General features: G+C 45.0%; 1 protein-coding gene across 6 annotated transcripts in view; it reads left to right on the forward strand.

Annotated features, from left to right (window-relative positions):
* The window catches only part of MEGF11 (multiple EGF like domains 11), a 392,338-nt gene that overhangs the window by 271,792 nt on the left and 108,094 nt on the right, over positions 1-12,452 (forward strand). For all 6 annotated transcript variants that reach the window (XM_059714543.1, XM_059714542.1, XM_059714540.1 and 3 more), the window contains one exon: positions 3,799-4,011. In XM_059714543.1, the coding sequence (XP_059570526.1) occupies positions 3,799-4,011 (213 nt within the window). The remainder of the gene's footprint in view (positions 1-3,798; positions 4,012-12,452) is intronic.

Raw genomic sequence — 12,452 nt, forward strand, 5'->3', positions numbered from 1 at the left:
CACAGATAGTTAATAGTAAATCTCCCATTGATTTCCATGACAGCAGAAACAGGCACAAGATTTAAAAAGTTCGGATTGCTTTCCCTGCTATTGCTGTGCTTTTCATTCAGCTTGGACAATGGGGAAGGTTAGCCGGGCTCATTTTGGAGTACGGTCTGTTTTGCTGTCTGGGTCTCGAGCATTATCTCAATGCTGCAAATATAAATTACAGCCAGAGCCAGCAGAATGCTATTTCCAAACAAAACAATGCTTTCTTTGACATTTTAAAAAATATCAGCATACTCTGCTGTTAGTAATAGGTTGTGTTAAAAAAAAAAAAAAATAGTAACATACCCTTATTATCTGTCGGTATCCGTTTTTAATTGCCAGTAAATATCTTGACAAACCTGCAGGCTCTGGTCCTGCAAGAAAGATAGTGACATCTATTTAGATAAATATTTGTGGAAGTAGTATATTCACAAAGACCCGTGGAAGTATAATTGTCACTTTTTGTTCGCTACCTGCTTGCTGGGAAGTGCCACAGCATGACATATCTGCAGTAAATTGACAAGCGCTGTTGATAGCTCCCGATAGCTTTGTGCTGAACTAAAATGCCTTCAGCTCCCATGTAAATATAGGCATTGTAAATTCTTTGAATGGAATAATAGCAACTGCGCACCTGGAAGCTGGGGGGGAAAGGTATGAAAATTCTCGGTCTGACAAGTAAAGTGAGCGTACTGTTTCAGCTGGGTTTTCCGTCTTGCCAGCAAGCCTAGAGATTGGCTCTTAATAGGGTAAATACAACATTTGTTATGATAAAATAAGCAGACCTAGTCTCTAGCTTTTTCATTTGTATAAATATTTCATAGCTATGAAAACAGTGATACCCACAGTTTTAAAGTGTACTCGGGATGGCATGCAATTTTCATCTATTGTACAAAAATATGTTCAGTATAAAGAAAATGGTGACAACATTATTCTTCTATGAAAAGCATTCCTGGAAATAATGTAGGTGCATGTAATATGTTCATCTGTTAAACAGGCTGTCTTATGTTTAATATTTTGTGAAATTGCTTCCATTAATTCTACAGGTGACAGCCGTATTATCCTATCTCAACCCAAATAATTGTAGTACATATTAAAGTTCAGTAGATATTATAATCCAAGTCTCCCCAGATAGGCAGAAAGCAATGTAAATTAAACAAGAAACATATCTAGGGCGTAGCAGCTCATTTTGTAATTTAATTGAACAATGTATCTGGTTGTTAATGGTGTTATGGACACATTAGATTGATATGTTGCGAAGGAAGGATGTTTAAGTAGAAAGCTAATTCCTGCTGTGATTATTCTTATGTTCCAGAGGAGTCGTTATTAGTATTCTTTGTATAAAATTCATTAGCAGTAGCTGCTTGATCTCCAAATAAATAAGTTGGTTAAATTGTTAGTAGAAAAAAAGGCTAATTATGTAAATGGATTAGGTCGTCAATATTTCATTTCCAGATGCTTTTTCCCCTGCTATGTAATGCTTCATCTTCTATAAATATAGAATGATATAGTACACTATTGACTAAGTATTCATCTTGTTGAGTACAGTACTCTCCTGCTAACTAGTAGAGCTGCATGTGGTAATGGAGACATAAGATATCTTAATATGTTCTTCATTGCATTTCATTTGCTTTAAGTGTTTCAGTTGCTTTCCTTTGCATTCCTTGTTGGCTACTGCATTTGCAGTTGGACCACTGAGGATAGCAGGGCTAGAACCCAATGCCATGCTCAGAGTGACTCTGGGCTCATTCACTGCCATTTCTGACATGCTCCTCTATCTTTGGATCCCCAGTGAACTCCTGAACTTGAATTATGCAACTGGCAGCCATGCTGATGTCTGCTGCAATTAAGTCGCTAGCTTATGCCTTTGACTTTATTTATTTATTTTTGGGGAAACGTATTCATCTGAGGTTGCAACAGTAATTTCTCCTCTTATGTACTGAGCATTTTCCTTGCAATTCACCAGGCTTGCATCGCACATTAATCTTTTATTACTGAGCATCGTACTAACTCTCACCTGCCAGCTGTGAAATGACCTGCAAAAAGACATTTAACAATTGGTTCTATCCGCTGCATTTACAGTATACACTTTAATCAATGTGTGGGATTAAATTAATGCTGATAGGCAATTTCCAATATCTGGTAGCTAGGAGATAAGGGTGTTGTTTTTTTTTTTCCAACTGGAAAAGCATAGCTGTTCTCCGTGGTGGATCATGTAAACTGAGGTAGTGACACCTGGCAGGATTCGGAAGCCGGAGAATTGTGCAACAGTTCCATTCTTTGGGACTTTAGTTGGCCTCTTCCGTTGGGAGATACTCCGATCACTTAGGGCATGTGTAGACCAAATGGGGGCCCTAAATTGATACGGTGGGTTTTTAAAAACACTGCTTCCATTTAGGGCCTATTAAACCCCCGTGTCATGCACACACCCGACTTACCTGCCTCTCTGGCGGCAGGGAAAGGAGGGCGAGCTGCCAGTGGGACGAGTGGTCCCTGGGCTGTGGGGAGTGGGGGGTGCTGGTGCTTCCCTCTGCGGCAGTGGCAGCCTTCACTCAGGCGGCACCCACCTGCAGACACCTGGCTCTGGCAGTCCCAGGGGGCACCACAGCCGTGGAGGGAAGCACCGGGCCCTGCGCAGCTTAGGCAGGCAGGCAGGCTATGGGGGAAAAAAAGATCATGCTTGCTGCTTTTTTTTTTCCTCTCTTGGGTGGAGTCTGCCTTTCTGGGCTGCTGCCAGGCTGCCTGCATGGGCTTCCTGCAGAGCCCTTGAGCTGCATGGAGCCTGGTGCTTCGCTCCACAGCTGTAGGGCAACAAACTAAAACTCCTTGGAGTTTTTGCGCATTACACCACCGAATTTGCTACAGTGGCTGTAATTAATGTGCAATATGCCACCAATGTGTGCAAATGCTGACACTGTTAAAGCAGTGCAAAAGGATTTAGCCCACTCTAAAGTTTCGTGCACATATGCCTGTTGTTTCGTCTACACACAGCCTTAAACTGCTTTTACAGAAAAAGGGAATGGACCATTTGGAATATATTTCACCAAGATTCCATTGAAGAGGGGAAAATTTTAAATATTGTGATTAAGATGTGGTGAAAAAAAATCCATCTCCCATTCCATTTGTCTGTGTATGATAAGTGTTTGTAGTTCTGGAGACAGAAATACACAAATTAGGGTAGAAACTACCTATCCTAAGATTTTGTACTGGTGACCATCAGTCTAGTAGTAAAAGGACAGTTCTGCATTTACCCAGAATGTATGTAATGAGACAAGGAGCCAGTTTTCCTACTGGCATAAAAGAGATGCAACTATAGCATTAAGGGAAAGAAAAATCATTCTTTGTCACAGATCATCTTATTTAATATTGTTTAATTGCGTGCAGTTCTCTTTTAACCACCAGAAGGTAGGGTATTCATCTAAGGTCCTTCTACAATGAGGCAAAAAGTAATCTGAACAAGTGTCTTTCGAAATACATATGTGAAATTATTTAGGGAGTGACACTGCAGTCACTTTGTTAACTAATATAATTTTGACTAATGGAAATATTGCAGATGTAATTGGACAGAGATTAATACACTTTGGGTTAAGAGAAATGTACATGCCTAAGATAACACATCACCTCCATGATTTCATCAGTTTGGTACATTACTTAAATAAATGACCTATGATTTTTTGCTTAATACATCAGCAAAAGCATTCCCAGGAAAAGTCATAAACTGACTAGACTATATTTAGCATTTGACTTCATTGTGCCGCCCATATTTCTTTGCAGGTGTCAGGAGGAGTGTCCCGTCGGGATGTATGGCTTTCAGTGCACTCAAAAATGCAACTGTCAAAATGGGGCAAAGTGTTACCATATAAATGGAGCATGTATGTGTGACCCTGGATTTAGAGGGATTCATTGCCAGGAAAGGATGTGTCCAGAAGGGCTTTATGGCCTGAAATGCAGCAAGAAATGTCCTTGTCACATAACCAACACTCTCAGGTAAGTACATCATATTTTATACCAGTACAGGAACTGGTACACACAAGTGAAAAAGCACAGGGAAAATTTGCATATGAGCCCACCCCTTTCTCCTTGTAATTTTAATTAAGGCCTAGTCCATGTCCTTTGAATTATTGCCTTTCATTTAAATGATGATACAGTTGGAACCAGTTCAGCAAACTACTTCAGTATGTATCTAAGTTTAAACATGTGAGTAATTCCATTGAAGTCTTGCACACACACACCTATGGCCTGGCCCTATAACCTTTACTCACGTAAGCAAGGATTGCTCTCAAAAAAGGGTCATAATGCGAGGCCTTGTATGTACATACCTACCCCTTCTGACCTACATAGCATGTGACAAAGTAGGCGTCACCTACTAAAACTCATGGCCCTCTGAAGGGATCAGTCTCTAAGGTGCCACCCTGATCTCTGCCTGACTTCATACTAACGTGCCATACTGCTTCTCTCTACCCCTTACAGTAGTCATTTCACTTTTAGATTATTTCAAAAAACATATATAGTCTTGTTTAAAAAACAGTTACCGACTAAAGTTAAAAAATATGGATATATTACTAGCCTCCATCTCTCTGAATCTTTTTTACGACATGGAATTTCATGTTGAATCTATGGACTTCAAGCAGACTTTCAAAATGAAACCTAATTTGCTTCAGTTTATGTCTCATGGCAAATTACCTTGTTGAAAACACTTGAGGCAGATGTATAAATAGACTGAAATCAATATCCCCAAGTCAGTATACAGCTCTGCAGCGAAGTCAACATTGTCAAAATAGACATATCTCCTCTTCTCGTAGGGGCCTATTTTTGCTCTTCATTCAGTATGTGCATGCGTAAAATATTCAGGAAAATAAATATCAGGGAAGTGTACCTAAAACGGAATAAGCCTCACTGGAAAGGTCAGATCTCAATATTTTATTCCCTTTTGCTTCTTTCACGAACCAATCTGGCAAGGTTCCAGTCACTAGGGGCTAGATCCACAAAAGGGTAGGCTCCATTTAGGCACCAGAAAGCGTGGACACACAAGCGACATGATGCTTGTATTAAAGGGAATTATTTAACTGAATCCCAGAATGTTTGCCCACATCAAAACCTCAAGGCAAAGTCAATTGCATTCATTTCAAACAAAGAGCTAAAAGGAAGTGGGGCTTTACTGCATGGGAGCTGCTCCATGATAACTACCTGGGGGTGCAAGTAGGAGGCTTAGCCCATAATGGAAGAGGTAAGATACCATGAGTTAGCTTCCATGGATTGTGGAGTGAGTGAGTGCACACAGGCAGTACCATAGAGCAGCTCACGCACAGTTGTGCCATTTCATCCTGCAGTAAACTGTAAATCTATCCAGATGTGCAATCCTCAGCGCTGCTGCACAAACCCTGCTCACGCCTAAGTTTTCACATTATAAAATTCCCCTGAAGCCTTAAATTCTGCTTTTTCACGTGCCCAACAGCACAGGCCAGAGGGCTGGGGGCCTGAGCACCACAATGCACTGATGAGGCCTGCAGCCAGGGAGCTGGGAGCGTGGGCCAGGGAGCAGCCTAGGTGGTGTGGTGCTCTGGGAGAGCACCCACACAGCATGCTGTCCTTGCAATGTGCACCCCAACCACTTAGAAGTTGGCCAGACCAGCCACAGGTGATTGCCCAGGCAGCCTACTGACTGTTGGGAACCCCTTTCTGGGGTGCCTCACCCTCGCCATGCATGGCATTGAGAGCTAAGAGACTGTGGACTCCACTCTGGGGCCAAGGCCTTTGAGCAGCTAGGTGCTATACTGCTCACCACTGCAGTGCCCAAGCCCTGAGCTCCTGTTTGAAGGAAATGCTTGTCACGATCCAGCATTGGGCTCTTCCTTTATCCCACCAATCCCTTTCTTGCCATTTAACCAAAGACTGCTGTGAGCTGATCCCTTTCAGCCAGGAAAAGACAGAGTAGGAGGATGCTGGGGTTCACACTACTAAATGAAAGGGCTTTTTTCACTCTCCTTCCTGCTCTGATTCCTGTTTTCCTGTCTGTGCCTGTTCAACATTCACAGCTAATCCAGGGTTTCGTAGCCTTCACAGAGAGGTGGGGATAATTGATGCCCAAGCAAATATGCCCTTGATGCGGACATTCTTCAATTTAAACCAGACTAGTAGGGACCTGACTGTCTTGCTGATGATGACAGACCTACCTCGCCTGTCTTGCAGCCTGCTAACATATAAATGCAAGCTGCCCAATTAGGCATGCAAGTGGCACCACTTAATTCCTGCAGAAAAAAATACTTCAGGCAAAATCTGCTACTGTGTCTGAGATAGACTCTATCCATCTCAGTCTGGAAAACAAACAGGTGATCTTTCATCTGGAATAGCCGGCTTCAAGTTTCACAGAGAGCGCTAAGATTTCACTTCTCTGAAATTCAGCTCGCTTCAGGAGCTACAGGTTACGATTGTGATGACAGCCAGAGTTATAGGTCTGCTGTCCAGTAACAGCGCTGGACTCTTTCTGCTGCCATGTTGCACCGTGCCCATGTGGGGATATTCACCACTCCATTACAGTGCCACCCAGCAGCCCAGCTTTAGTGGGGCTTTTTTGGCACTTTTATTTCATAGCTGATAGGATCAGCTTTAGCCAAAAGTGACAAAAAGCCCTACTGAAGCATTACAGTCTTTACAGATGCTGCAGAGCCGGGTTGAAGTAATGCACTGCTTCAAGTTTTTGGGGGTTTGTTTTTTTAATGTTTGCAATTGTGGCTCTGTGTGTGCTGAGCACCCTTTAACTTTTTTTGGTGGGTGCGTGAGTCAGCACCTATGCCAACTGGACTGCACGCAGAGCCAGGCCAGAGACAGCGGCAGCAGTGGTCAGGTTCCCTTCTCCTGCGCCTGCTCCTAGGCCAGCAGAGAACACAGAAGGCCAGGCAGGGAGGGGGAACGCACCTGCCGCGGCTGCTATCCCTGCCTGTGCCTGACTCTGCACTGAGCCTGGCCGAAGCAGGCAGGGGTGGTTGGGGAGTTCCCCCGGCTCCTGCCTCCAGGTCAGCCAGAGACAGCGGCAGCAGTGGTTGGGTGTTGGAGGGAGGGAAGGGAAAGGGAAGGGACTTGCCTCTGAGCATGGAGGGGAAGACGCGGGGAATTCTTACTGTACCACACTGAGGGCGATGCTGCTTCCCGTTTGGGAAGTAGCTTCCAAAGAGCAGCACGGTGCATTTTGGTATGGTGCTACCCGATGCTGCAGTTGAATATTATAGACACAGCCAAAGGTGGGCAGCACCTCTGCAAGGGCTCTCAGCCCCTGGTAGGATGAGGCTCCTGCAGCTCCCTGGTACTTTGTATGTCCTAATGGAGACTATCACACTCAGCAGCAGAGCTAAGACGTGAGCTGAGAGCTAACGCGTGAGCTGAGTTCCACGTTGCAGGGTAAGGCTGGAATCTCAATCAGGAGGGGCCTGAGGATAGCTGTGATGCAGAGCAGCAGGCACATGTGCATAACCTGACTGGATAGCACTTGGCCAGTGGCCTGCTGGCATCATTGGGGCTTCTCTCCTGGGAGAAAAATTAAAGATCCGGCCATATAGGAAAGAAGAGCTCATTTTGAGGGACAAGAAAGATGGTTTTTTGAGGGAGGGAGGTGGGTTGAACTGGCTAGAAGTTCCAGTTTTGAGGGGACAAACTAGCATGAACAGTTTGGAGAGGAGGATGACATGCTTTCAGACAGACTCAAAGTGTTAGTGAACCCAGGCATCTTTCAGCTTTCATCCTCTCGTGTTTGCTTACACTGCGTATAGCTGATCCGCTCTAGGGTGCTGTCCAGCCAGTGCTTCCTCTGCTTTCTCTTCCATCTCTGCTCCATCAGCTCACTGCCAGCATCCTCTGCTAAGATGGTATCTCACAGTCCTTAATAAATGAGACCAGTCTCTCCATTGATAAAATCTGTCTTTTACTTGCATCTTATCGTGGCTGTTATGGAACAAAGAGATATCAGGAAGCTGTAGATCTGTAAATGCTCTTTCATTCATCTGTGGTATTTCAGCCTTCCACTTTTCAATGAATTCATCAGAGCCCTATCCATTTCTGCACTGAGGAAAGTCAGAGTTGATAGAAAATGACCTTCTTCAAAGGCACTTCATGTTCCAACAGATCTTTTTCCAGATTTTCTACCTGGTCCCACATAGCACAGTTTCCCCTGTTTTATTTTTTATCTTTTCTGGGACCATTGCTTTCCAATGGGATTTGCTTTCTGACAGCTACCTAGTTCCAAAAAAAAAAAAAAAAAAAAGCCCATCCACGTCAGTGGCTTGTTGTTTTGATTCTTTAAACGTCTGGGATAATATTGTAAATCATCCAAGGGAAGGGGTGGGAGAGGCTGCTGCTTGGGCATGTGGTAGCGGTGTCATCTCATTCAGTCCTGTTCTTGGACAGTGAGCTTGAGCTGTAGGGCTTTTCTTATGAGGGCAGGATGATGAGACAATATGAAGTACAAGGTCAGCTTTTACATAGACTCTTTTGCAGAGACTTTAAAGCCTGAAGAGACTGGTGTGATGATCTACTCCAGCTTCATGCAGAGCCAAAAAACATCCCCCAGTGACTCCTGCATCAACACACCCTGAAGGCACTTTTGTACAGGGCTTTCACCAGTCACAGAACAGCTAGATTGTGACTTGGCTGCCTAGAGGGGTTACAGGGTAGTAAGAAACCCCTTCTGGTCGTGGTGGCCCCCTGGACACTGGGACCAGATGTGCAGTAGGCAGGGAATGAGTGGAAATTTGGCCTGAGCTCCCAGACTTGCAGAGCACTGGAGCTCTGGGCAGTGGAGCAGCAGTTACGTCCCCCTGGAAGCACAAGGAGAGCAAGGAGAGACCTGGAACTTGTTGAGCTGCAATTCCTCCGCATTGCACAGTGGCTATGGACCGTCTCTTGGAGCTGTGCTGTGGTGGCCACTTGGGAACAGGTGAGACCAACAAAGGGAAACCTTTTTGCCCCACCTGTGAAAAATGTCAATCCTAATCTCCATGGGATTTGTCCTATAACATTTTCCCTTGAACCACATTGCACTGCAATGGGCCTGGGAGTCAGGGTAATGGCTGGAATACTAGCACAATGGTCTTGCGAACTCCCACTGTGCCTCATTAAAAGCAGAAGGACATTTCTTAAAGGGCACCTGGGAGGGATAAGGGGCATCAAGAAGAGAAAAAAAATTACATAATTAATAGGATTGGGGCTAATGCTCACTATAGCAAAATAATTAGAGCTGGGCATTTTTTCCCCAGCAAACAGTCAGTTGACACAAGAAATCGATTTCAGCTGACAAAAAAAAAATAAAGAGAGTTTCAGAAAAGTCAGACATTTGTTTCAGTATGTCTAGAACAAAATGTTCTGATACTTTAGTGTCTAAATAGAATGAAATTTAAAAAAGCAGGACTTAAACAGATACTCGTCGAGTATCTAGCTGGGGTCATCTAGACCCAGCACTCTTTCCTGCTTATGCAGGGGGTCGGACTCGATGATCTATTGAGGTCCCTTCCGACCCTAACATCTATGAATCTATGAACAGGGTTAAAAATAAAACCCTAAAAACAAATTTAAAAATTCATTTGGAGTCAAGCTGCAATGATTTTTGTTTTTGTTTTCCCTGAAAAAAAACCCACAGAGAAATTCTGTTTCAGATCCACCCACCTCATTTCCTTGTTCAGTTTGTCAATACAATCCTTTATTACAACCCCCTAAAGCAGTGATTCTGAATCAGGCTGCTCTGGCACTCTGGGGTGCCCTATGATCCTTTCAAGGGCATTAGGGGTGTCACACAATCTTAGCAGTGGTAGGTGTGCAAACAGGACTCACAAGATAAACCCAGAGATTTCAAACAGGATCCAGAGTCCCCAAAACATTCTTCCCTGTTGTGGGCTTTCCGAGTTGTTTGCAACTGAAGAATCGCTCTCGTGTTTTTCTGTAGTCAAAAAAAAGTGAAAACTGAGAGATGGCATTTTTCAAAGGGCCTCAGAAGTTTGGGAGTGTCCACTCTAAAATGTTGATGGGTGAAATATGGGCACTGGAGCACAGAAGACTCCCAGAACTTCCAGATGACAGTAACAGGCACCGATCAGCATTGATACCATGCCGTGGTTGTGTATGGGAGACAACTTGCAGTTTACATCATCCTTTCTCCCCACGTGGCTCCTTGGCCCTGGCTCCAGAATGCCTTTTGGCCCATTCTTTCTTTTCCACATCTCTTTCTAAATGTGCGGGACCATGTTAAGTAATAACATTTGAAACAACTCAGCTTAGAATACTAAGCAGCACCAAAAATAATGCAAGAGCATAAAGTGTTGCTTTTTCAGTAACAGTAGGAGCCTGAAAAGCAGATGTTAGTAAGTTTGCCTTCTGTGGCTTGTTCAAAGGTCTCACAATTTCTTACCAATCCAGGAGGGGCATTTGTACATAGGAATGGTTTCTTCATTTCCACTTGGCGGCTGGCAGAGAGAAATTCCTTGCATGTAATTCCCCAAGTCTGGCAGGGCCAAGTCCCGGAGGACTGGAAAAGGGCCAATGTGGTCCCCATTTTCAAGAAGGGGAGGAAGGAGGACCCGGGCAACTATAGGCCAGTCAGTCTCACCTCCATCCTTGGCAAAATCTTTGAAAAAATTATCAAGGCTCACATGTGCGAGAGCCCGGCCGGACAAATTATGCTGAGGGGAAACCAGCACGGGTTCGTAGCAGGTAGATCATGCCTGACTAATCTAGTCTCTTTTTATGACCAGGTTACGAAACGCCTGGACACAGGAGGAGGGGTGGATGTCGTATACTTAGACTTCAGGAAGGCCTTTGATATGGTATCCCACCCCATACTGGTGAACAAGTTAAGAGGCTGTGACGTGGATGACTACACAGTCCGGTGGGTGGCGAATTGGCTAGAGGGTCGCACCCAGAGAGTCGTGGTGGATGGGTCGGTTTCGACCTGGAAGGGTGTGGGCAGTGGGGTCCCGCAGGGCTCGGTCTTTGGACCGATACTCTTTAATGACTTCATCAGCGACTTGGACGAGGGAGTGAAGTGTACTCTGTCCAAGTTTGCAGATGACACAAAGCTATGGGGAGAAGTGGACACGCCGGAGGTCAGGGAACAGCTGCAAGCAGACCTGGACAGGTTGGACAAGTGGGCAGAAAACAACAGGATGCAGTTCAACAAGGAGAAATGCAAAGTGCTGCACCTAGGGAGGAAAAATGTCCAGCACACCTACAGCCTAGGGAATGACCTGCTGGGTGGCACGGAAGTGGAAAGGGATCTCAGAGTCCTAGTGGACTCCAAGATGAACATGAGACAGCAGTGTGACAAAGCCATCAGAAAAGCTAATGGCACTTTATCGTGCATCAGCAGATGCATGACGAATAGGTCCAAGGAGGTGATACTTCCCCTCTATCGGGCGCTGGTCAGACCGCAGTTGGAGTACTGCATGCAATTCTGGGCACTGCAATTCAAGAGGGATGCGGATAACCTGGAGAGGGTCCAGAGAAGGGCCACTCGTATGGTTAAGGGCCTGCAGACCAAGCCCTACGAGGAGAGACTAGACAAACTGGACCTTTTCAGCCTCCGCAAGAGAAGGTTGAGAGGTGACCTTGTGGCTGCCTATAAGTTCATCACGGGGGCACAGAAGGGAATTGGTGACGATTTACTCACCAAGGCGCCCCCGGGGGTTACAAGAAATAATGGCCACAAGCTAGCAGACAGCAGATTTAGATTGGACATTAGGAAGAACTTCTTCACAGTTCGAGTGGCCAAGGTCTGGAACGGGCTCCCAAGGGAGGTGGTGCTCTCCCCTACCCTGGGGGTCTTCAAGAGGAGGTTAGATAAGCATCTAGCTGGGGTCATCTAAACCCAGCACTCTTTCCTGCCTATGCAGGGGGTCGGACTCGATGATCTATTGAGGTCCCTTCCGACCCTAACATCTATGAATCTATGAATTGGTAATCTTGAAGGATACATTCAAACTGAGAAGGGGGAACTGTGCCCATCACTCTGACTGTGAGTGGAGTTTATTATTCATTACTTTGAAACTAAAACGTTTAAAATTGAAACTAAAGAGTCTAAAGTTGTATCATTTTGAACTGCTTGGTGCAGGGGGCTGGACCCAATGATCTTGTATTTTAGCAAGGCCTTTGATACGGTATCTCACCCCATTCTCATAAATAAATTAAGAGGCTGTGACACAGATGGTTACACGGTCCGGTGGGTGGCAAATTGGCTTAGCGGTCACACCCAGAGAGTGGTAGGAGATGTGTCGGTATTGACCTGGAAGGGTGTGGGCAGTGGGGTCCCGCAGGGTTCGGTCCTTGGACCTGTAATCTTCAATATCTTCATCAGTGACTTGGACGTGGGTGTGAAGTGTACTTTGTCCACGTTTGCGGATGATACTAAATTGTGGGGTGAAGTGCACACACCAGAGGGTAGAGAGTGATTG

This window comes from Alligator mississippiensis, chromosome 11 (genome assembly GCF_030867095.1).
Source record: "Alligator mississippiensis isolate rAllMis1 chromosome 11, rAllMis1, whole genome shotgun sequence".
Classification (NCBI taxonomy): Eukaryota; Metazoa; Chordata; order Crocodylia; family Alligatoridae; genus Alligator; species Alligator mississippiensis.